Here is a 26,525-nt window from a genome sequence, read left to right on the forward strand (position 1 = left end):
CAACTACAACTAAGGCCAGCTCAGCTTTTAAGTAACTCTCACTTTCTCTTTCCTCATCCAGGTGACGACAACGTCTGGAAGCAAGTGCTTTTCCTGCCGGTCTGCTGCAGAGCGGGACAAGTGGATGGAGAATCTGCGGCGTGCCGTGCACCCGAACAAGGTAGCAGCGGCGGGCGCAGCTTTGAAAAAGTTTTATCTGCAAGTCTTATTTTCCAAGCCTGCTGGTCCCTGAAGAGGAAGTGGGAAAGCCCCAAATGCAAACAAAAGGAGAGAGGAGACGCCTGAGGGATTGGTCAGGAGCAAGTATTAAAAGCAAAATATTTGTACAGTCCATTAATGATTCATTAACGAGCAAATCAGAAAAGCTCACAGCTTACGAAACAACAACAGCATGGGTGTATCATAAAAAGGAGCATACTGTAAATATTAAGTATAAAATATAACAGCCTGCATAATGGGCAAACTAAGTGGCTTAAGTATTGTAATATAAAAATGTAACATTAATGCATTTATGACCCTGATTCTGTCCATGCTTACCTGGAAGTAAGTTCTGTTGCATTTTGTAGGTAGGGTTGCCGGGCTGGGCCTCCAAGAGGTCTTCTGTATCTTTAGAAGTTGTGCAGGGGAAAGGGAGAATTCCACCTTGTGGTTTTTCCCATCACAGTGTCGCAAGAACACCTGCCCTTGGCTGACTTTCTCTTCTCCTAAAGATACAGGATCAGGATCAGGCCATGGATCTGGCAACCCTGTTTGTAGGACTTGCTCCCAAGTAAGGTGCACAAGGTTGTAGTCTTGACAGTGCAACTGTTGGCATGTCTACTCAAAAGTAAGCCCCATTCAGCTCAACAGGCCCAATGAAGCAGAATGTTGGATGATTCGGGACAGACAAGAGAAAGTCCTTTCTTACACAGTGCATAGTTAAACTATGGAACTCTCTTCCACCAGAGACAGTGATGGCCACCAACTTGGATGGCTTGAAGAGAGGATTAGACAAATCCATTGAGGATAAGGCTATCAAAGGCTACTAGCCACAATGGTTTTGTTGTGCCTCTGCTGTGAGAACAGGATACTGGACTAGACAGGCCACTGGCCTTCTCCAGATGCAGCACTCTTCTGATAACGCTACTCCCAAGTAAGTGTGTCTAGGATTGCAGACTTAATCCTGTTTCTCTTAAAAGAACCACCAACAATATCGCAAGCTCCAGGTTTATATTAAAATAAACGATCCTTTTTAAAAAGAGGTTAGTTTGGGCTATTGTGTCGTTAATGGATTGCACATACGTTTTACTTTTTTAGGTGCCGCTAAAGAAGCGTTGAGAAGCAGTGTGGTGTAGTGGTTAAGGTGTTGGACCTGGGAGACCAGGGTTCGAATCCCCACACAGCCATGAAGCTCACTGGGTGACCTTGGGCCAGTCACTGCCTCTCAGTCTCAGAGGAAGGCAATAGTAAACCCCCTCTGAATACCTCTTCCCATGAAAACCCTATTCACAGGGTCGCTACGAGTCGGAATTGACTTGAAGGCAGTCCATTTCCATTTTCCAAAGAAGCATTATGAGACTCAGAATGCCGCAGACCAGCCTTCAGCAACCTGGTGGTCATCCAGGTGTTCTGGACCACAACTGTCATCAGCTCCACCCGACATGGCCATATGATGCTGCGGCTGATGGGGAGGTATCCCAAAACACCTGGAGGGTGGCAGGTTGGCAAAGGCTGCAGGCTAACAGACCGTCCTCTGCGCATCTTGTGAGGCATCCTATCTCTTTATCTCTGTAGCCAGTCCCATGAAACATTCATCTGCTACTATCTGATGCCACTTTTTAAGGTTCGCAAATTGTTTTTAATAATAGCATTCAGGTTCTTATACACACAAACACACCGCAATATTTATTACATGGATTTTAATGACATTACTGTATAAATGAATAATTGCTCCCACTGGTGGCTGGTGCCCATGGGAACTGGGATGGCTAAAGGCAGGGGACCCTTACGGTAGAGATGGTGTAGAATATTTGGATTCCTGAAATGAGCAGGGGGTTGGACTTGATGGCCTTATAGACCCCTTCCAACTCTATGATTCTGTGAAACTGGATTTGGTATTGAATTCTGGCATAATCCACAAGTTCGTCTCGTCGAAGAGACTCCCACTTTTTGCGTGCGTTCACAGCTGTCGGCGACACCGTAATTTTTTTAAACTCTGTGCCAAGAATTACATAATTATTTACATAATTAGTTTTGTAATCGGTTGCTGCTGTATACATTACATAAATTATACAGCAGCATAAGGAATAACGGAAAAAATATGTAATTTTTCAGAAAAAATAATGAAAAGGGAGAAACGGGAATTGTGATAACTAGCGGAACACAATTTATGGTGCATCGTTAACTGGCAGCCGATTTGACGAATTGAAAAATGGAACGTAAACAGATAGCGAACCCCATCCTATTCCACAGTAGGCAGAGCTAATGACAGGTTTCCATGCTGAGTTCTACAGGAGCAACACAGAGACTGAAGGGGCTTGCTGAAGGCAGTGCCTCACTCACCCTAACAGACTGCTTTCCCTTCCCTTTCTGATCTTCAGGCTATGAGCGTCATTGTTCTTGTATCGCAAAATGGCACCAGCCACGCACAAGAGGGAGATATTAGCAGGCTCAGGGAAAACTCAAGGAAGAACAAAATATCTTTGGGGGGGCCAGGGGAGAGACCTTAAGGGGGGGCCACACCACAAAAGCAGCTTATTGAGGACTGAGCATGCTCAGTGGCAACGGAATGCTTGCCGATTCTTGAGCAGGCCAGGAGTGGAACAGAGCAACACCACGCTGCAACATTTTATTGTCGTTCCCACTTGTAGTAACACGAATAGTTAACTGGAGAGAAGGTGCCATTGGTTTTTTGGGGGGGGGGTTTCAGAAAGTTGGAGGCAGTTTGAAAGAGAGATTCTGTATTGCAGTCAACAGATGGTGCAGGCTTTTTTTCAAAAGCCTCCTAAACTTGTTTAGCCAAAACATGACGGTTACACAAGTTTCTGATTATCTAACCTCTGGCCTGTGGGATAAAAGATATGCAAGTGCCTCTCTCGAGCTACCTTCCGCTCTCAAAGAGAATTATTGTTGCTGTGGGTTCCAAGGCTTGAGCAACCTCCTGCCCCACAGGAAGTCCCCTCCCCTTGCCCACCCTATTGCCTCTGGCAAATCTTCAGGATGACCTCCTCAACATTTACAGGCAGCACCTTTTCTTTCGCCCCCCCTTTTTTTATAGGGTGAATTTTGTTAGGGTAGGTTTGTGCTACATTTCCTCTCCAGGTGGCGGGGCTCCATTTCTGCAGGACTCTCCTATCCAGTCCCCGGCACCTGACGGGAAAAGTGGGCCACCCCAGCCCACTCCTGAAGCCCACGGAAGAAATTGGGGCAGGGGGAAGGGACACCCGCGGGACAGATTCCTTTTATGTACAATTTGTTCTCTTTTCTTTGAAGAGTTTTTTCCCTTTTTTTCGTTCTGAGGCTCTCCTGGCTGCCAAATTGGACATGGTGCAATTCTTTTATTTTGAAGTGAAGTGTGTGTGTTGGGGGGCTGCTTTTGCCAGCCTCCTTTCTTCTTATAAATTGGTGCCAGCGACAAGAAAGCACAGTGATATTTAGAAAACGAGCATAAGCAGAGGTTATTATGCAAATTCCCAAGAGCCGGTAATTTCCTTAAAGTAAGAATGTAATTAAGGATCGGTTTCTGTCCTAACGCGTTCCAAATAATGAAGCCGTTCATTCCTCCAATTTTTGCAATGGATAATTGCTTTCCCCTGCTCACCACACACACACACACAGACACTTACACTTTATCTGCTCTTGACCTTTTTGTTGCTTTGTGCATCTCCTCTTTCCTAGGACAACAGCAGGCGAGTAGAGAACATGCTCAAACTGTGGATTATCGAAGCCAAAGACTTGCCGGCGAAGAAGAAGTATTTGTGCGAACTCTGCTTGGACGATGTTCTCTATGCGCGGACGACGTGCAAGTTGAAAACGGACAATGTCTTTTGGGGGGAGCACTTTGAGTTCAACAACCTCCCGTCCCTGCGGAGCATCACGGTGCACTTGTACAAGGAGACAGACAAGAAGAAGAAAAAAGACAAAACCAATTTCATAGGGCTGGTCAACATCCCGGCGGGCTCCGTCACGGGGCGGCAGTTTGTGGAGAAGTGGTACCCCGTGGCAACGCCCAACCCCAGCAAGGGCAAATCCGGGGGGCCCATGATCCGCATCAAGTCGCGCTACCAAAGCATGAGCATCTTGCCCATGGAAATGTACAAGGAGTTTGCCGAGTACATCACCAACAACTACTTGGTGCTCTGCTCCATCTTGGAGCCGGTCCTGAGTGTGAAGAACAAGGAGGAGATGGCCTCGGCGCTGGTCCACATCCTGCAGAGCACAGGAAAGGCCAAGGTAAGGCTCCCGCACTCGGGTTCAGAGGCGGGCTTGCAGCTCCAGTTCTGACCAGCCGAGAACACTCAGTGGCTAGACCACTGAGGCTGTGGGTGCCTTTGGGTATGTGGTCTCACTAACTGCTTGATTCTGGACTGGTTTCCCACTTGTCGGCCACTTATTTATTTTATTTTATTTATTTATTTATTTATTTATTGCATTTGTATACCGCCCCATAGCCGAAGCTCTCTGGGCGGTTTACAACAATTAAAACCATTAAAAACAAATATACAAATTTAAGAATACATTTTTTAAAAGCAATTTAAAAACACATGCTAAAATGCCTGGGAGAAGAGGAAAGTCTTGACCTGGCACCGAAAAGATAACAGTGTTGGCGCCAGGCACACCTCGTCAGGAAGATCATTCCATAATTTGGGGTCCACCACTGAGAAGGCCCTCTCCCTTGTTGCCAGCCTCCCAGCTTCCCTCAGAGTAAGCACCCGCAGGAGGGCCTTGGATGTTGAGCGTAGTGTACGGGTGGGTTCGTGTCGGGAGAGGCGTTCCATCAGGTATTGTGGTCCTAAACCGTGTAAGGCTTTATAGGTTAAAAACTGACACCATTTTGTGGTGTGGTGGCTTGCAAACTGCCTCCCTTTCAGTGGCTACTGTTTAGACCCTGCATGAGGGACGTCTGTGGCCCTCCAGATGTTGTCGGAGGCCAACTCCCATCGACCCCAGCCAGCATGGCTAATGTTCCGGAATGATGGGAGGAACATCTGGAGAGCCACAAGTTCTCCACATTTGGTTTGGACTCTGTTGGAGCTGCTGTCTTATTCTCAAAGAGTTTCTGGGTGCTCCTCTAAGAAGCCTCGCTGGTGGAGTGTCCTGTGTCCATGATGCAGAGTGGTACGAGAAGGCAGCATTTTGGATTGTGTGATGTATTGCATAGACTGCCATTACTGCTTCCTATTTTAAATTGCAATTTAGTTTTACTGGTCTGGATTAGGCATCATTTTATGCTGCTATTTTTAATGTTTTATTTATTATTTATTTTGTTTATTATTTGATTTATATCCCGCCCTTCCTCCCAGCAGGAGCCAAGGGCAGCAAACAAAAGCACTAAAAACACTTTAAAACATCATAAGAACAGACTTTAAAATACTTAAAACAAAACATCTTTAAAAACATTTTTTTTAAAACTTTCAAGACATCTTTAAAAAAAAAGTTAAAGACATATTGGGGTTTTTTTAAGGTTTAAAAACATTAAAAAGCAATTCCAGCACAGGTGCAGACTGGGATAAGATCTCTACTCAAAAAGCTTGTTGAAAGAGGAAGGTCTTCAGCAGGTGCCAAAAAGATAACAGAGATGGTGCCTGTCTAATATTTATGGGGAGGGAATTCCACGGGGTTGGTGCTGCCACACACATTATTATTATTATTATTATTATTTCCATTTATAGACCGCTTACTATCTAAAAGATCTCAAAGCAGTTTACAATAGAATACACAAGGTACAATAAAAAACATATTAAATTAATTTACAAAGCAAAATACAGAAACAATATCCATATACATAAACATATACATAAACACAGTACAAAAGTCAGAATTCACCAAGGGAAGCCCGTAAGCCACCCTTCCCGCTCCATGAAAGTGTCAGAAAACTGAAATTATGTTGACCATGGAGGAGGGCGACAAGCAGGTAAAAGGTTATCGCTTTGTGTTACATGTTAACTTCTTGTTTTAGATAGTGGCTTTAAAATGTATTTATGAGATTTGGTTGTAAGTGATCTTGGGAAAACTCTTTTTTTTTTAAAACGGATAGGATGGGTTCAGGCAAACCTCCAGCATCCCACGCCTCTCTTTCAGACAAATAAGTTTCAGCTTGGAGAGGGCCCCTAGCTCAGTGGCAGAGCGCTTGTTTTGCATGTAGAAGGTCCCGGGCTCAGTTCCTGCCATCTTCAGTCACTGGTTAATTTCTTGCTCAAAGGAGACTATTTTTTGGGAGAGCAAGTGTGGCAAAGTGGTTAGAGTGTTGGACTATGACCTGGGAGACCAGAGTTCGAATCCCCACTCAGCCATGAAGCTCATTGGGTGACCTTGGGCCAGCTACTGCCTCTTAGCCTAACCTACCTCACAGGGTTGTTGTGAGGATAAAACAGAGGGGGGGGACAACCATGTATGCCACCTTGAGCTCCTTGGAAGAAAGGTGGGCTATAAATGCAATAATAAATATGATATGATATGAGAAAAATCAACTCATTTGAAATGTGGTGCTGGAGGAGAGCTTTGCACATACCATGGACTGTGAAAAAGACAAATAATTGGGTGTTAGAACAAATTAAACCAGAACTGTCACTAGAGGCTAAAATGATGAAACTGAGGTTATCATACTTTGGACACATAATGAGAAGACCTGATTCATAGAAAAGACAATAACGCTGGGCAAAACAGAAGGGAGTAGAAAAAGAGGAAGGCCAAACAAGAGATGGATTGATTCCATAAAGGAAGCAAGCCACAGACCTGAGCTTATAAGATCTGAACAGGGCGGTTCATGACAGATGCTCTTGGAGGTCACTGATTCATAGGGTCACCATAAGTCAAAATCGACTTGAAGGCACATAACAACAACAAAATGACATATGGGATATGATATATTATATTATATTATATTATATTATATTATATTATATTATATTATATTATATTATATTATATTATATTATATTATATTATATTATATTATATTATAATGTTTAGGTCTGGGAATGACCTCTCTTCCCAAGATCTTGGAGAGCTCCTGCTAATCAGAGCAGAGGGCCCATAATTCAGTTGGAAAGCACTTGCTCTGCATGCAGGAAGTCACAGTGTCAAGCCTTAACACCTTTGGATAAATGAGCAGGCAGGTGGGCCTAACAACAGCCCTCTGCTTGAGACCCTCGAGTCCGACTGCTGGTCAGACAAGGCAAGTCGGATCAAAGGTTTGATTCTCCGTAGGGCATCTCTGTAAGCAGGGCTCGTAGCTCAGTGGCAGACGCTTCAGACGCAGGGAAGGTCCATGATTCAATCTGCAGTTGAAGCGGGATGGGGGAAGCTGTGGCCTTCCAGATGCGGTTGGATCATCACCCCTGTCATTCATGCTGGCTGAGGCTGGTGGAGAGTTGTAATCCAACCGCAGGCTCCCCACCCCTGAGTTAAAGGATCTCTGGCAGCAAGAGAGCAGCTGCTGGTCAGAGCTGACAATTCTGATCTGAATACAATGGCCCAACTTGGTAAAAGGCCATATATATTAACCCAGCAGCTGGTTAATTCAGCCTTGCATATGCATCCACCAAAATAAGCCGCCCATGGAAACGACTCGCTGTTCTACCCAAGGCATGCTAACCTCACAATTTTCTGGCCTGGAAGGAACCAAATTTTACCAAGCTTTCCTGCAAATCACCTGGAGGGAAATTTTACACAAACAAGCAGCTACGTATAAACCGTTTCCCCTTCCCTCCTTTTCTCCTTCGTGTTTCTGTTTTGCATCTGTGCAAGGATGACCATGTTTGGAAGGAATGTAGTTGCACCCCAGTGACATCTTCCATGGAATTCTCCCTGAATGAGCTCCTTTATGGAGGAACAAAAGAAAGCCGTCGCCCAGCAAGTTATCTGCTGCTTACACCGTCTGCTTCATTTCCGTGTTTTTTCAAAAAAATGCAAAAAGTACAAATTTACCAAGAAGCAGCAAAGGACTTAAAAGGTGGCAAGAGTCGTGCATTGGTGTTAAAAATGCATATACAAGACAAGCACATGTTGCAGCGCCTTCACACGTTTCTTCAAGGGGCAGATGCTTATGTTTAGGGTTGGTGGAGCCAGAGGGCCGATGCCAAGAGGCCAGGGCAGCCGTGTCAGCACCTGAACGGCAAGTGGGCCACACTGGGGAGCTGAGCCACAGCCCGGAGCTTCACAGGGCCAGGGAGAACTCTGTTGGCCCCCTGGTGCCACCAAATAGTCGGAAGCTGCTGTACCTCCTCTGGCCTTCTGGTAGTGGTGGCACTGAAGCGCAGAGGCCAACTCCTGGTGTGCGGGACATGAGAGTCCTAGGTTCCACTGTCAAGGTCCCCAGTTCAGGACCACCATTTCCACCACCTTGCAGATTATTTAACTTCCTGTAATGTAGACATTGACGCAACACAGTGGAGTCAAGGCTAATGGTTGCCTGCACAGGAAGGGCAGGGTTCCCTCCCTCCAAAAACCAGCCGGTATGCATGATATGGCCACCTGCTGCATCACGCAACAGGGGGAGAGCTCCTCGCGGAGCTCCTGCTCGCATGGAGTGCCCTCAGCATGCTGGGTCCAAGTCTGGCTCCGTTATACAAGGAACCTTTGGCTTTGGTGGGTGCAGCCCAGGATCCAAGAGGCGCATTCTGGCATTCCCAATGGCCTCGGCACTTCTGTAGACCTTCACACATGTGATCTCCACAGCTCCTGCAATGATCCTGCACGGTAGACTGGCACGGCAAAGGGAGGCTGAAGCTGGGAGCTAATCAATGGCTGCCTCCAGGTGAATTGGCGGCCTCGCCGGAATTCAAGCCCAGGGTGTCCCTGGCTCATAGCTCAGGCCCAAAGTAAGGAGCTCCACGTTCAATGGAGATCTGCAAAGCAGAGAAACGCCAGCGAGGAACCTGCGCCACCTGCCACATCCCCCCCCCTGCAGCTGTTTTTGCCCTGGGTGACTGATTTAGGTAATAATCATGATACCTAGAGATGGGCAGGGCCTTCTGTTTCTAGCCTGTGCCAGTTTTGCATGTATTGGTTAATAATAATAATAATAATAATTTAATTACTGTGTCGCCTATCTGGCCGATGGCCACTCTAGGCGACGTACATGTAACAGTTAAAACACAATGTGATAAAATACAATAATACAATATAAACAATATAGCAGCAACAACAGCACTAATGCAGGGTAAGAGGCATTTCAGTCATAACAATTAACCCTCCCCAGAAATCTAACACCTGCATTAGCACATAAATGTGTAACTTTTATTTTGTTTGGGTTTACTTTGCCAGATCCAAAAGAAAGACCCTAAACTTGCTTGAGACCAACTCCAAACTTGGCAACTCATGCAATATTTGAAGGCAGGATTACATCCTCATTAGCAATGAGCTTTAATTCTCATCTCATTAATACCCAACACAAGTCTCTGGGGTAATAAGTCCATTCAATCTCATTGCCGCAATAATCTACTTTTTTTAAAAAAAATCCACATTAAAATATTTTTAAAGTGCATTTCTTTTTTTTAAAAAAAATGTTTTCTGTCAAACTGCACATTTCTTGTCCTAAATTTTGGTACGCTGCTTCAGCTGAAACCTCTCCTGCTAAATGTGGAGAAGTGCAAACTCCAGGTGATAACTGCCTTCCAATCACTAACCCTTTGGGTGGGGATCAGGTCGCTTTGTTGTATCAGACTCCTCAAGAACCAAATTCCGCGAGCACCCCTAAGGCTCGCCTGCCTTACAGACCTGTTGGCCAAGATGAGCCACGTGCAAAGCAATTTGATCGCCGTTGGCCAATTGATATGCTCTCCCTGCACTGCTGGAGACAGGCCGCCCTGAATACCAGTTGCTGGGAATCACAAATGGAGAATGCTGCTGTTGCGCTCGGGTCCTGCTTGCGGGCTTCCCATCATGGGCATCTGGCTGGCCACTGTGAGAGCCAGATGCAGGATGCATGCGTCACAGTTAGGGATGGGATCCATTGGCTGGTGTCAGTTCAAAACCATTCTGTCAACCTGACAGGCTGGCATCGATTCGAGTTTGTTCTGTATCCGCTAGTCCCTGCTTTTACTGATCCATTTTTTTCCCACCTGGACTAAATATTGATATTTTGGAGGAAATATTGATATTTTAAAAGGAAATATCAATATCATTGTTACAACTGATGTTTCAGAGGCAGATTTTTTTTCAAATACCATTTTCCAAAATAGCCACGGAAATTCACCACATTAAAATCTGACCCTCAGCAATTGAGAATAAGCAAATTAATGAAAAATTCAGTACTAAATCTGAATTGGGCAGAATTTTGGACATCTCTAATCTCAGTGAACAGCTGGTATAGCACAGTGGGGAGGAGAGCCTGGCTGGGAGTCCAGAGTCTGTGAGTTCAAATCCCCGCTCGTGTCTCCTGGGCGTCAAGGGCCAGCTAAAGATCACCCCCAAACACAGGGAGTGGCTCAGGGATGACGTGCCCTGCCACCTGTGCAGCCGGGGGCAAGCTGCAGAGTCCCAAGGAGCCCAGTTGCCCCCCAGCTGGCAGTTGCAGATAAGGAAGGGGCTGGCTTGTGCAGCTGTGGCAAGCTGAGCAGGCCCTAGCCAGCTGGGGAGGACTAGCCTCAGAGGGAGGCGATGGTAAACCCCCTCTGAATACTACTTACCATGAAAACCCTATTCATAGGTTAGCCATAAGCCAGGATCGACTTGAAGGCAGTCCATTTCCATTTTGAGAGCCAGTGTGGCGTAGTGGTCAGAGTGTTGGACTATGACCTGGGAGACCAGGGTTCAATTCCCCACACAGCCACGAAGCTCACTGGGTGACCTTGGGCCAGTCACTGCCTCTCAGCCTCAGAGGGAGGCAATGGCAAACCCCCCCTGAATCCCGCTTACCAAGAAATCCCTGTTTGTAGGGTCGCCATAAGTCGGGATCAACTTGAAGGCAGTCTATGGGAATGCCAGTGAAAGGCAGCCACGGAGAGGAGTTCCTGTGGCATGAGGGTCCAACCTCCAAGCATTCACAGCTCCACAGAAATGTCCAGGGGCTCTTTCAGAACCCCCTGAAACAAGTGCCAGCATTGTGAGGTGCCCACAACTGCGGGAGAGTCGTAGCCTTCACATCCCAGGGGACTCCCTGCCACAGCCCAGAGCATTGGTCACTTAGCAAGCCATCTCACAATTTGCTGGCCAGCACACATAAATCATGGCTGCTCTCTGGCTTTCTTCTGCCCCCACCCCGCCCCGCTTCCCCATCCTCCCAAAGAGACAAGCCATCTGATAATGTTTTCTGTAAGAGCTGTTAGTCCAGCTAATTATGACTTTAATCAATTTTATGAGCTCGCACACACAAATGAGCTCTCCCCTCCTCTTGGCAGCAATTATGTTGCTTGAAGAGGATGCAGTACGGTGAGTGGCAGCTCCAGAGATAAGCGCGTGTCTCCCCCCGCAACCCCCCCCCATGTTGTCTTGTGCACAAGAAGGCATATCTCAGCATCCCTAGTAGAGCCATTTTGCCTCTTAGCGGTGATTTGTATTCAAGAAGCGGCAAAGCTTCTCCGCACACATGTGCCCTTTGCTTGGCCCCCTCCGTCCTCGGAGAAGCGAAAGGCTCTTTGCGTGCATCTTTGCATCCTCTCTCGTTTGCCATTTCTTAGACACGAGCGAGGGGCTCTGCTTAAGACGAAAGAATGTAAGAATGGTCCTGCTGGATCAGAAAGAGTCGCATCTACTCCGGTGACCAGTCAGATGCCTCCAGGAAGCCCACAAGCAGGGCTGGCAGTAGGCCTCCCCTGCTACTCTTCTAAGGTAGACTCCCTCTGAACATGAAGGTTTCACTCCTAGCTATCGTAGCTGATAATAAGATGGATCAGGCCAAAGATCCAACCAACCAGCATTCTGTAGCTAATCGGATGCGTCTAGGAAGCCTACAAATGGGGTGGGATGGAAATATGGCTGGTGCTGGGAGGCACAGCATCTCTGAACATGACAGAGGCTAATAGCTTCTGATAAAATTCATTCCCTTGTAAAGCCATCTCTGTTTCTTGGATTACGGCGAAACTGGACAAGGGGCCATCCATGAAATTAGCAGTGTTATGAAAGGCTTTCTAAAAGTAGATTACAGTTACTTGGGCAAGGGGGCGTGCAAGCTGGATTGTGACTCTGGCATGGGGGAGAAGACGTTAACTCTTTCCTCCTGTTTTGGCCCCAGTCTGGATTGGGGGCGGGGACAAACATGCAATTTACTTTTTAAAAAGCTGTTTGTGAGATTTCTGATTGTGCAGCCGGTGTCTCGGGCAGTTTGACCCTCAGTGGATTCCATGTTAACCGAGTGCTGGGTGAAAATGTACTTTATTTCATTTGTCTCTCATCTGTCCTGTAAGAGAAAGAATTGCCCTCCTTGTTTAACCTCCATGTTCAGAGGAGGTCTGCCTTGAAGTACCAGTTGCGAGAGGCATAACGCTAAGGAAGGCTGTTGCATTCGGGCTCTCCTTCTCGGCTTCCTAAAAGCCCTGGTTGGCCATAGTGCAAAGCTACTGAAGGAGATGGACCACAGTGGCCTCAGCCAAGATCCTTAGGGCAGCCCCTCCCTCTGTGGTTCTTTGGGTCATCCCATGTGTGCCCTCCTAACGGGATGAAGGCCCACCCAGAGCCATGACTCATCCAGAGACGCAGCAGGCACACTCTTCTATGAATGGCTTCTTTCGGTAAATTAACTTATTTGTCATGGCACACCAGAGGTTTTTTCATAGCACTCAAATTCAGGACGCTTTCCTCCTTGCATTCATGTTCCGCTTGCAGGCTCCCATTGGGGCATTTGGTTGGCCCCTGTGAGAAGAGGTTGCAGGACTAGATGGACCCTTTTGGCCTGATCCAGCTGTAGGGCTCTTCTTGTGGTACTGGAGGAGGGGTGGAGCCCCCCAAGTACTTCTGTCAAGGAGTCACAATAAATCTTTTGTTTACCTCAGTCCCTGATGAGTGGGGTCTTGCCAGTTGGTGACGGCTAGATGCTCCTTGCAACCCATTTCAGCCAATAATGATCACCTCCTTTCTTCCCCCCAAAACCAGGGAGAGGGTGTGTCCCTCCTGTCCCACAGGGCTTTGGGGTGATGTGTGAATTGCACATTAATCGTATTACCTTTCTCAGCAAAAGCCTTTTAAGGTTAAGTCAACCCTATTAATCAGGATTGCCAATGAGAAGAAACTGTTACTTCAAAGTCAGTCTGTTTGCCAGTCACTTGCGACAGAGCCAAGCTGGCCTCAGTCTGGCATGGTCGGCTTTTCATTTTTTATGACACTGCCCACTGATGTGCTTTTAAATCTGCAGCGCAAAAGAGCATAGTGATTCATTGGCAATCACTCATGACCGAGTAAGATTGTCTTCCACACTAAAGTCTTTATCAGTTGGTCCGTATCCGCAGCCCATGTGCCAGTCCATGACTAGGGACTTCCAGATTTCACAGTCCTGCCCCCGTCGCCATTCGCCAATCATCACAGGACTTTTCTTTTGTTCTGGAAGACGCCTGTGCGTGAATTTGTTTTATGTGGGGAGATCAGTGCATGACAATCAACACACAATCTTGACAGGAAAAGGCTTTGATCCAGTGGCATGGATACCACGCGATTGGAAGTCTTTTATCTGCTGTAGCCTTCATCCGCCTTCACAGCCGTTGTAACGTACACATTGTTATCCTCCACTTGTTCTGCCATTGAGGACTTTCTTGGATCATTCTTTGTCTAGTTCCTCTCTCTTGACCTTACTGTCATGGGTGACCCTGCTGGAAGTACATGACTCCCAACGGCATCGCTCACAGGGTTCACTGGAACACGCAAGCCCACTCACCACTGCAAGGTGACAATGTGCAGATATGGGTACAGCCCGGCACAAGAGTTACACCCACTCCCCCAGATTTTCAAGTACCAGAGAGAGCTCACCGGATGGCGCCAGATCTGCGATGCTTTCCAAGACTCAGGCCCCTCTCTCGGGGCGAACCCATAGTAAGCATCTTTTAACAGTTAAGGTGTCACTCAACAGAATCCTGGAGGTACCTCAAAGGCCGTCTGACCCCTGCTAGTGGAAGAAACCCATCCTCGCAGCATCCCTGAGGGTGACGATCCAGACCCAGCTGAAAACGTCTCCCAAATGACAGTTCAGCGCCTTCTGAGGCAGACTGTGCCATTGTCAAATGGCTCGTACTATCAGCAACAGTGGTGGCACCATGTCAGTGGGGCAGTGGAAACCACTCCGGGTTTTAGTCCAGACTTTCAAGGCACTTTCTAAGGTGCTTCAGCATGGAGCCACCAGCTGCCCTTGGAGGAATTTCTTCTTAATGGCTGCATCGAGACAGTGGTTTATTCCATTTTCCTGATGATTCCTTACCTGATAATTACTACATTTTAGTGTGTAGCCTTCTCCCACAACAACAAGCATTCCAAGGAGCCAATCAGCATGAAAGAGGAGTCTTAGCTACTAAGAAGAGTCTTCTCAGTGGCTGACGCACCTCCTTTCACTCTGATTAGCTTGAATCAGCAGGCAAGGACAAGGAAGCAGGTTAGAAGACTCTTCTCAGTCAACACACACCTCTGGGGCCAGGAAGTGGTCTCTTTGTTAGTGTGAAGCGGAAGCTGGAAAGACACACAGAGAGGCTTGCTCGACATAGGCTGAATCCCTAGCCACGGCTTTGGGGTGGCTCTCTGGAAGCCTGATGGGGAAGCAGGAATTCTTGGAGTGCCAATGATGTGAGCTCCTCCATATCATGCTCAGGTTGTGTATGTGTGTACATAAAGCCATACGTCCTATAAGACACCACAGTCTCCACTGGCCTTCATTCCAAGGAAACCAAGCCCTGGGTAAATGCATGAACCCCTGGAAGTGTTGCATTGCTCGGAGATTGGGGAGTGCACTACAGTATATAAAGATCAGGGAGATTCATGGAGGAGGAGGAGGAGGAGACTATGGAGGGTTATTAGCCGTGAAGGCTATGTTAGAACCTCTATATTCAGTGGCAGTCTACCTCTGAATACCAGTTGCAGAGGGGGGAACAGTGGGGGAGGACTTGCTGCCATCTTGCCCCACTTGAGGAGGGTTTCCCAGAAGGATCTGGTTGGCCGGCATGGGAAGGAGGATGCCCGCATCCGTAATTCCTGCTGCAATAGCTGTGCAGTAGTCGATCCACCCAGCATGGTGATTTTTTAATTAAACTTCAAAATAGTCATGCACGTACAAGGGTACCTCTCGTGGGCCACTAGTGTGCACCAGCCTGCACTTTCGGGATCGTTGTAAACAGGCCAATGGTGCATTGTTAAGATATGTACCTATCTGCCAAACCAGGACCAAATAAAGGACAGGAAAGCAGGGCGGGAGGTCACCTTCCTGCCGTCGCCCAGGATCTGATAACCTGCTCGGAGCTGGGAGACGGCACTTGAGGCTGCCGCAGCTGAGGCAGGTGGAAGCATTCCACTGCTTTAAGTGCTAATAACCCGTTCCGTCACTAATGGCCGAGCTACTAATAAAATTTGCTAACTTTGCAAATCCGCCTGAACCCCCTGATGATTGCAGTTGGGTCTAGAAAGGCTCTGCCGTTCCTTCTCCTTTGTGTTACTTGGGGGGGGGAGCAGGAGAAGGAAGACGGGATTCCCGATGGCCGGGCGCGATCCGCTTGCTGCTCAGCATGGTTCATTCTCCAGGGGGGTGGACAGTGGAAGGTTCACTTTTGCCTTGAAACACTCTTTGCAAGCAAAGCCTGATCTTAAACAGCTCGTCCAATTCTGCATGAGACTGGGCTGACTGTCGATTATTTTCAGACATTTAGCTGCAACTCTTCTTGGCCCAGTGTTTCTCTTTCACCAAGCTCGTTATATTTATCGCTTGTACTTATTTAAAATGTCTTTATGCCACCTTTAAAAGCAGGGATGGAAAGCTGATGGGAGTAGTTGTCCAAAACAACTGGAAGGCCGCAGGTTGAGGAAGTTTACCTTAAATGGCAGATAGGCATTCAAGCACCGGCTCAGCCATTGAATTTCTTCTTTTATTTGTGATTACATTTATATCCCACCTTTCCTCCAAGGAGCTCAAGGCGGCATACAGATATGGTTCTCCCTTTCCTGATTTCATCCTCACAACAACCCTGTGAGGTAGGTTAGGCTGATAAACAGTGTCTGGCCCAGTAAGCTTCATGGCCGAGTGGAGATTTGAACCCTGGTCTCCCAGGTCCCAGTCCGACACTCTAACCACAACACCACACTGCCTCTTGTGGTAGCATCATATGATGAGTTGGAAAGGAACTCACAGCAGGTCATCTAGTCCACACCCCACCCCCATGTTCAGTGCAGGATCAGTCTGGCCCCTTCCCATTTCTTCTGCTCAGCTGTCATATGGACTGCCTTCAAGTTGATCCCGACTCAATGGCGACTCTATGAATAGGGATTTCATGGTAAGCGGCATTCAGAGGGAGTTTACCATCACCTCCCTCTGCGGCTAGCTCTCCCCAGCTGGCCAGGGCCTGCTCAGCTTGCCACAGCTGCACAAGCCAGCCCCTTCCTTGTCCGCCACTGCCAGCTGGGGGGCAACTGGCCTCCTTGGGACTATGCAGCTTGCCCCAGGCTGCACAGGTGGCAGGGCACATAACCCCTGAGCCACTTTAGCTGGCCCTTGACACCCAGGAGACACAAGCGGGGATTTGAACTCACAGACTCTGGACTCCCAGCCAGGCTGTCCTCCCCATTGTGCTATACCATCTGTTCAGCTGTCATAGTTATTCATTTAAATGTGCTGTCCAAAGTTTCCTGCATTTATCTATTTGTTGGTTGCCTCATTTATCTTTTTTTTAAGGGCATTCTGTGCAAAAAGGGGGTGGACATTAAATGCAAAACTGTTCCAGGTATTAGTGGACAGGGAGATCTCTTTGTGACGTCCTAGAGAGAGAGAAGCAATCAGCACTGTAGACAGCCAGATTCTCCTTCAGTCTTGCAGAAAAAAGTGTGTTGGTTGATTCCCCTTCCAGATTTCATTTGTTGTTGTTTTTAATTGCAATTTTGTTTGGTTTTCATACCTGTAAGTCATCCAGAAAACTACATAGAAACATGGGAAGCCTTAGACAAGAGTCAGACCACAGGTCCATCTAGCTCAATACTATCTACACTGACAGGCAGCAGCTCTCCAGGGCTTCAGGCAGGAGCCTCTCCCAGCCCTACCTGCCAGGGATTGAATCTGGGACTTTCTGCACTGCAATGCAGGTGTTCTACCACCGAGTGTGGCCCTTCAGCATAGAGCAGCCATTGTACAAAAATGAAACGAAATGAACTTCTGGGGAGGAGAGATACGTTTTGAATGGCATGTCATGAGACTGCCTCCAGAGAAGCCTCGTTGTTCTAAAAATGTCAGCCGTCTCTTCCTCTAGAAGTGGCTCGTAGTACTGGGGGCTGGATATTAAATCCCTGAATTGTCCTCAGAGAGATGTTCAATAGGGGAGGAAAAACTGGGTTTAAATAACCTCTGACAACTTCTGTATTTCCCATGGGGTGGCAATGCCTTTGACGCTTACCCGTGAAGTTGTAGAATATTCCCAAACGTTCCAGTTGCCCAGGCACAAAGCTGTCGGAATGTCTCCCGTTCAGCTTCTGTGAGGGGAGGAAAAGTCGTCCCTTTGGCTGGGATTAGCGCAAGCCCTGGAGACAGGGGTAGGTTTGTGAGGCAAGTTCGAAAGAGACCCTGGGAAAGAAGGAAGTAAAAGGAGAAGGGGGCACACGAGCAAGATTGCAACTGGCGTTGGGCGCATCTTTTCCTGACACAGAGAGGCGGTAATCCAGTTTGAGGAGCATTAATTTTTTCCCCCATTAAAGTAGCTGAGCTGCTGTTCTCAGCCCAGTAAGCTTTGCAGTTCTCTTGCCAGTCAGGTGAGTTCAGATTGCTCGTAGAAAGAGGATCTTTTATCTGGCTGATTTTTAGCTTCTTAACTTTATGGCCTGTAGCTTTCTAGGCCTGTCTCTCTCTGATCCCTTTAGTCGCTATCTCTCGTGCTCCATCGCTTAATGTTTCTCCTTCTGGGCATCTCCTCCTCCCCAGCCTGACGCACATTTCAATTCCAGTCAGTGGCTGGGCCTGACAAAAGGTGCTGTTTTTTCATTAGCAGTCCCCGACCTTGGCTTTGCCTTGCCAGCCGCTCCTGTCTCTCCACCAACATACTAATTATCTAGGGAGCATTGAGTTTTACAGCATCTCCTTGAACCCGGGGTTTGGCTGGTCTTGTCAGCTGGAAGTTTTTGGCTGAGAAAGAAAACAAGCCTGGTTGCGGGGGTGCGCAGAGGACCCAGAACTATTAAAATCCAGTTGTAGTGACTGCCTCTTCCTCTGAACTGACGTAATGTGTGCAAGGAGGTGAAGTGCATGTGTTTCTGAAGTTATTTAGGAGATAAGCTATTGCTGAATGTCGCATGTGGGAATGGAGCCATAAACCTCGCAGGACCAGCTACAGCCTTCAGGGTAAACATCTCTGATGGAGAGCCAAAGTGATCAGTTTTTGCACACTTGCATTTCAGAGATAGAGTTGCTTTGTTGGTACACCCATCAATTAACCAGTCAGATATCACTCCTTAACAACGTAAGAAGAGCTTGCAGGACCAGTGGCCCATCTAGACAGCATCCTGCGCTCGCAGTGGCCAACCAGGTGCCCATTATGGGAAGCCCACGAGCAGGACCTAAGTACAAGAGCGCTCTCCTCTCCTGCGATTTCCAGCAACTGGTGTTCAGAAGCAGAGTGCCTCTAACTATGGCAGCAGAGCATCGAAATACTCCTACAGAGCGAATTCGCTGAGAAACAAATATCAACGTGCTCAGGGGGAAACCCCAAGATTGGCAGAAGTACAATTTTTAAAAAATTAAAATCCCAATGAGGACCGAGCATGTTCCGTAGCCATGCAATGCAACTTGGCAATTGGGGGGTGGGAGGAGGAAATGGAACATGCAACGATTGTGAAGGGGAGGGAAGAGAGTGGAATGCCCTGATTGGAGGGAATTGCTTGCATCCTACAATAGCACCCCACAGTCTTCTCGGGGTGTCTGTGGATGAAGGAAGGTGCCTTAGAGTAGAGACACACTTAACCGTTCTGCCAGTTCCAGTGTGCCCCCACCTCTATTTTCTGAAAACGGGGGCACACGACATTAGTCAAACCTTGCTCCTTTTTATTATTTATTGACTTATTTATTATTTGATTTATATCCCACCCTTCCTCCCAGCAGGAGCCCAGAGTGCCAAACAAAAGCACTAACAACTTTAAAACATCATAAAAACAAACTTTAAAACACATTCAAACAAAACATCTTTAAAAAGTTTCTTAAAAAGAGCTTTCAAAACCTCTTCTAAGATTAAAAACATTATAAACAAGAAGGTTTAAGAACATATTAAAAAGCAATTCCAACACAGACCTTTTATTCTATCACTTGGTCGGATCAGCTCAAATGCTTGCTTTTTTAAAAAATTCACCTTCAAACAGATTTTGCAGCTGATTTGCAGATCAACCCGTTGCCCCTCCAGGTGGGGCTAATGGAAATGCTTTGCCCGCAGCCTTGTTCCCAGTCAGGCTCTTGGTCCATCTAGATCAATACACTGACTGGTCAGAACTCTCCAGGGTTCCAGATTTTCCCAGTCCTACCTGGAGAGGCTGGGAATTAAGCCAGAGAACTTCTGCATGCCACGCAGATGTCCTGCTGCCAAGCTACAGCCCTTTCCCATCTCCTGCCACCTGACTTGCTGGGGATTGTACCTGGGACCTTTTGCATGCACCCCTGAGTAGAGATGTAAAATTTCTGGAACTTTTGAAGCCATGGGGAAAAAACTTTTTTTCCAGGAAAAAACGGAAATTTTCAGAAAAATTGAAAAGATGCAATATTAGCACGTTTTACAGATTGAAAGTCACTTTGTTACTTCAGGAACATAAAATGTAATTTTGTATAAGTTGGTTTGGCATAAAGTTACCACATTTGGTATATTAAACGTACATTTTATTCAAACAATTATTACAAATTGAAGTTACTTTTTAAATTTTTACTTTTTTTGTAACAAATGGATCTACAAGATCCTGAACTGTAAGGAACACCTGAACTATAAGGAACCTCTTTTGTTTTGCCAGTTTATGAGAAGCAGGCAAAAAACAATTTAAAAAAAACAGAAGAAACCATCAACACTAATAATGTTACACAAAAGTGGTTCTTTGCATCTGGAGGAAGCTCCAAAACACACACCAGATGGGAGACCAAAGTATAAGTCAACACCTTTATTGATTACCAATAGCTTTTGCAAAAGGAGACTAGGTTCTTTGGCTCATGCCTGAGAACCAGTCTAAAGCATGATTACACAGTTACAAGTTATATATGCTCTGAAGCCCTCCTAACACAGCCCCTCCCATCTCGTTAGTAACTTTCCAGGTTTCTCCATTGCCTTGCATTGAGCCAACGCCCTGGCTTTGGTTATCAGTGTTTTTTGCTCATCCGTCCTGTCTCTGCTTTCTCCAGTTGACGCAATGCATTCCAACCACTATCTACTTGAATAATATCCTGTTACATGGACAAGCTGACATTTAAGCATCAAGCACGAAATGAACATGTAGCAACCACAGGCACCTTAGGAATTTTGTTTTTCTGGTTCTATGTTATATCAGGTTAACACATTCTATACGGTATCAAATTAACACTTCATGCACTACAATTCCCATACTATATCTGGTTGCACTACAATTCCCCCCTCAAAAAGCTATTTAGGGGATTGAAACTCTATTTTCTTCCTCACGTGGAAGGCCATGATACATCATAAGCATTTGTTTATGTGTTACACTTTCAACCATGCGTTGTATGATCAAACGAATACATGGAATAAAGCAAGGCAAAATTAATAAAATCAGCAAGATTACACACAATATCATAAATCCACTTCTAAGACAACTAAAATTAGGAAGCCAATTGGTTAGCCAATTCCAATTCCAACCTCCCATTTTTGGGGTTCTACATATGCCACTTCCTCAATCCTCCTAAGATGTTTCTCCAATAATTCCCCATTTTCATCTGCAAATACACAACAATCAGAGACATTCAAATATCCGCAGAGGCCACCCTAGGATGCCAATAAGAAATCCATTCCAAGTTTAATTTGGAGAATACTTTGCTTAAGGGCTTTAATGTCCTCAGCCAGCAGTCGGAAAGCCGCCACAGTTTCGTTGGCAACTATTTCCACTACTGCTTGCAGACGAATAACACGATTGGTCAAATAATGGGCAGTTCTGCCACCAACATTGGACTCCCAAGTTGCAGGGCCAACCCAATCTATTATCCTTTGAGCGGTCCATATTTCTGTTCCCCACTTTTGTTGACCCCCATGTGCTACTTTAGAGATGACAGCCTCAGCCTCTCTGGCTACCCTTTGGTGTACTGGACCATAATTTTTTACATCGGTCCCACTATGAATCGAAATTGGGGGCAACAATAGGGCCATATAACATGTTCCAGTCCAATTGGCTGGGAGCTCTTTATATGCCCGTGAGCCACAGACAAAATGATGTCCCAACCTAGCCCTGATACCTTTGGGAAAAGGTCCCCTATCCCAGGGTCGAGGGCCATTTCGGAATGAGATGGTCTTTCCTCGGTCTTTTAGAGGATCATACCCTCCATCCATGAAAGGGCTTACGAACCTACATCCAGTACAATTGGCATACTTAATGTCACACAGTACCATGTTAGTTTTGTTCTCAGGAGTAACCATATTGCATGACTTGTCCTCTTTATAACGACAGGTATCTGTCCGGGTCCATGTTTGATTAAACCTCTGTGTTGTTCCATCAGAATTCCTTATCCAATGTAACCGATGGGTTTTGTCCCAGTACACCCCTGATGTCAGGTTTTTAGTCCTACACATAAAGGGATTCCAATATGTCCAAAAGGTGTCATTGGTCAGACCCGGACAAGTACATGTGTTCTTTTCTATACCGGCTGCTTTTGACCCCATCTCATCTTCTGTACTGCAATTACACCACTTACCCCAAGGTGCGTTCTATTCCAGTGGTACTGGGAGCAGTTTAAGCCCTCTGGCCACTCGGATCTAGGATGCCATTTAAGAGTAAAGGAACATTTGGAAGTTCCAACTGATACACTCTTCTCACCCTTACGTGGATCTCTTTGGAAACACCATGTTCCCAACTTGGGGCTTACCCAATACCAATTCCTTCTAGTGGTAAAATTATATGTTTTCCATGTGTCATTTGCATTTCCATACTGCACATGTAGGACGGATTCATTATACACATGTCCATATGCAGTCAGGGGAAGAGGCCTAAAGGGGAGGGGATCTATGCTATTCCCTCCTGCATGCGCACACACCCAACAATTGGAAAAGTTGAATTCCTTCACCACTTTTTGCATCAAATGGAAAATTGAATTTTCTGGTTCTTCTTCTGGATTTTCTGGTTCCTCTGCCCCTGTAAATAGAAAAAGCCCCCATATCCACAACAGCCACATCTTATTATACATCCACAAAGTGGTACTCTTCCCTTCGAAATGGATAGGCAGGAGTATACCAATAATATCATTCTACTTCCCAGTATGTTAGGGATCCTAAGAATATCCCCCTGTTTCCTATGTACACTCCTCCAAACAGCCCTGGCTCTGGGTACCTGTAAATGTAAATGAGTGGTCTTGGTTCTCCTCGCAGTAGTTTCCCCCAATCGAATCTTACACCTTCTACTACTGCACTCCTATATGTTCCTACCACATTTGTGAAGATAGGTTTGGATGAACCTCCCATGTACCTTCTTTTTGTTTAAGGCAATCGTTTACAGCAAAAGCAATACAAGAATATGAACACAATCGCAGCTCCCACAAGTCCACCTATTATTCCTGCCCAATTAATTTCCCAAGCAACTGGAACTAAGGAAGGAAAGTCCATTTCACTCCTTTTTCTTCTTGAACCTCACCTTCAGGCTGAGACCCAGCACGATCTCCGATAGCCACTTTTCTTCGGGATTTTTCTCCTGTCCCTCAGCTGTTGGGAGGTCCTGCGCTACCTCTGCCCCTGGTTCCACTGGTGGTGATGCCACCTTGAGTCTGCTGACGTGGATCCACTTGGATGTTCCGTGGATCTTGACCGCCGTATGGGTTGTCAACAGGATCTGTTTCGGATCACTCCACTTGTCTTTAAGAGGTTCCTGCTGCCACTTCCGAACTCGGACCCAGTCTCCAGGCTTACAGGAATGGATAGGTCCCTCCAACAGCAATCTTTGGAACTCTCTTGTGTACCTGTGAAGATCATGTAATACAGACTGCAGGGCAGTTACATATTCAACAACAGCATTTTCACCTAACAATGTATTTACAGAACTACCTTTTCCCTGCCCCAACCGTGGTGGTCTGCCATACAAAACCTCATATGGTGTCAATTTAGTCTCTCCCTGGGGACTACAACGAATTCTAGTTAATGCAATCAGTAGTGCCTCTGGCCATTTTAATTTGGTTTCTCTACAGATCTTGGTCAAAGTCTGTTTTGTCGTTTTATTCATGTGTTCAACTTGCCCAGATGATTGCGGCCTCCATGGAGTGTGTAATTTCCACTGGATTCCTAAAAAGTCACTTCCTTGTTGAACCACCTTGGAAACAAAGTGTGGCCCTTGGTCCGATTCAATACATTCAGGTAACAAGAAGTGTGATATGATCTCCTTTAATAAAATCTTTGCCACAGTCTGCGCTGTTGCATGACGACAAGGAAAAGCTTCCACCCATCCGGTGAGTTGGTCCACAATGACTAACAAATAACGCGACCCCATGGAAATTCAGCAAAGTCTATTTGGATACGCTGGAAGGGATAGAAAGCCCAAGGGCGGCCTCCCATTGGTGCTGGGGGCTTTGGCCCTGCTGCATTAATGGCTGTGCAAGTAGGACATTGGCTGGCTGCCCTTTGAGTCTCTACATACAGTCCCGGTGCAATGATATAACGAATCATCAAATCTCCCAAGGCGCTTCCTCCCAAATGCATGGCTTTGTGCATATTGAGCACTACATTTCTTAACAAAGGACGGGGAATAATAATCTGCCCTCCCGGTACTTGCCACCATCCTCCTGGGAGAAGTTTAGCGTTTGCCTCTTGGGCTCCCTGGATTTCCTCCGGCGAGTATATTGCCTGGTAGCTGGATAGGTCAAGTGATGGAATTAAGCTCCCTCTCTCTCTTGCTCTCCTATCTCCAACACTGCTTCCTTTGAGGCTTGATCTGCCAAACGGTTGCCTGCGTGCAAGATGGGGTCCTTGCACTTACCATGCGCTGGGACATGTATGAGAGCCACTTTCCTGGGTTTTAATAATGCGGACAGGAATGCTTTAATTTCACTGCCATTCTGGATGGGTTGTCCATTACTTCCTAAGAATCCTCTTTCCTTCCACAATGCCTCAAAAGCATGTGTTGTGCCAAAGACATATTTGGAATCAGTGTACACATTGATCTCTTTATCTACATATAAGTCCAAAGCCTTGGTTGCAGCCCACAGTTCTGCCTGCTGTGCTGACCAACTAGGAGGAAGAGCTTGTTTCCATAAGATCTCTTTGCCTTTAACAACTGCAGCTCCGGTACAACGCTTGCCTTCCACTACTCGGCTAGACCCATCTACGAAGACATTATCTGCCTCCTCTATCGGTATGTCCCTCAGCCCTGGCCTTATGGAGGTATCTTGATCTAGAACTTCCAGGCAATTGTGTAACAACTCCCCTGGTTCAGGGATTAAGGTAGCTGGGTTCAAGGTATTGCAAACTGACAGGGTCAGATTATTACGCCCAGTTAGCAGATTCTCATAGGAAGACTGTCTTGAAGGATTGAGAACTTTATCCGCCTTTGTTCCCAATATTCTAGCTACATCATGTGGTCCTGTTATTTCTAACTGTGCCCCCATGACAATTTTCTCAGCCTTTTGCAACAAGCACGCTGCTGCCGCTACCACTCTCAAGCAGGTGGGCCACCCTTTGGCAACAGGATCCAGTACTTTAGAATAGTACCCTATGGGTCGCCATCTGTCTCCCCATTTCTGCGTCAGGACTCCTGAAGCTACTCCCTTGTTTTCGCTCACATACAATCGGTATGGTTTCTGTCCATCTGGTAGGGCTAGCACAGGAGGGTTGCTTAAGGCTTGTTTCAATTCCCTAAATGCTTTTTCCATTAATTTAGTCCATTTCCAATCCTTTAGCCCCTCCTTTGTCAGGGACTCATACGGAACGGCCGCTTTTACTCCAAACTCAGGGATCCATTGCCTGCAGAACCCCACTAGTCCCAAAAAAGCTCTCAGTTCTTTTGGAGTTCTGGGGCTTGGCATACCACATATTGCTTCCCTTTGTTCAGGGCCCAAGGCCCTTTTGCCTTCCTTGATTTGGTATCCCAGAAACGTAACTTCTTCCTGACACCACTGCACCTTGTCCTTAGACACTTTATATCCCTTTTTAGCCAATCCTTCAGAAGAGACTTGGACTTCCCGGAAGTGAGTGCTCAGCTGGTGACTGTCTCTGAGAGATCTCTGCCTCAGAGGAAGCTTTTTTCAGTTTAAAAGCCAGCCAAGAGGAAACTTTGACTGGCTTAAATGTTCTCCAAGGTATAGGAGAACCGATCAGATTTTCCACAGGACTTCGTTGAGCTGTCGGCTGCTGGAATTGATCAGGAAATCCCTGAGATAAGAAGGCATGCCGATCGGCTGAAGATGGAGTCAGGACTTCCAGCAAGCTGTACTGGAAAAAAGCAAACAAATTCTGACTGTCCTTGTGGAGGGGAATCGAGAAAAACGCATCCTTTAAATCCAAAACGGTGAAATGGGAGGCTGTGGATGGGATTTGTGTCAGAATGGTGTGTGGATTCGGGACTACAGGGTGGTCTCTGGCCACTTTAGAGTTAATAATTCAAAGGTCTTGAACTAAGCGAAAGACCCCTGGTTTGCCCGCCTTTGGGACCCCCATTATGGGTGTATTGTGGAGTGAAGTTGTCTCATGTAGCCATCCATCCTTCAGGAACTGTTGGATAAGGGGTTGGAGACCTTCTCGAACCTCGCGTCTGAGGGGGTATTGTTTCACTGGTTGGGGCTTTGCTCCGGGTTTTAAGGTGACTTTCACAGGTTCTGCTTCTAGAGCCCTGGCTGGGTTATCCTTGTGTGCCCATACTATGTCCGGGATGCCCTCTGCCTCCCACTCCAAGGCTGAGGCAGGTTTATGTTGTATCACTCCCCTCAGGGCCATCTGATATGAAGAGCTACAACATTTAGGAATGGTAACTCTCATCAGGTTCCCTTCAAAGGAAATGGAAGCTTACAGTTTTGTTAAAATGTCCCTGCCCAGCAAGGCAACAGGGCAATTTGGGGA

At 46.6% G+C, this 26,525-nt stretch overlaps 1 protein-coding gene across 12 annotated transcripts in view; it reads left to right on the plus strand.

The window, feature by feature from the left end:
- The window catches only part of DAB2IP (DAB2 interacting protein), a 366,040-nt gene that overhangs the window by 302,576 nt on the left and 36,939 nt on the right, over window positions 1–26,525 (plus strand). For all 12 annotated transcript variants that reach the window (XM_061604328.1, XM_061604332.1, XM_061604329.1 and 9 more), the window contains 2 exons: window positions 62–160; window positions 3,877–4,431. In XM_061604328.1, the coding sequence (XP_061460312.1) occupies window positions 62–160; window positions 3,877–4,431 (654 nt within the window). The remainder of the gene's footprint in view (window positions 1–61; window positions 161–3,876; window positions 4,432–26,525) is intronic.

This window comes from Rhineura floridana, chromosome 20 (genome assembly GCF_030035675.1).
Source record: "Rhineura floridana isolate rRhiFlo1 chromosome 20, rRhiFlo1.hap2, whole genome shotgun sequence".
NCBI lineage: Eukaryota > Metazoa > Chordata > Lepidosauria > Squamata > Rhineuridae > Rhineura > Rhineura floridana.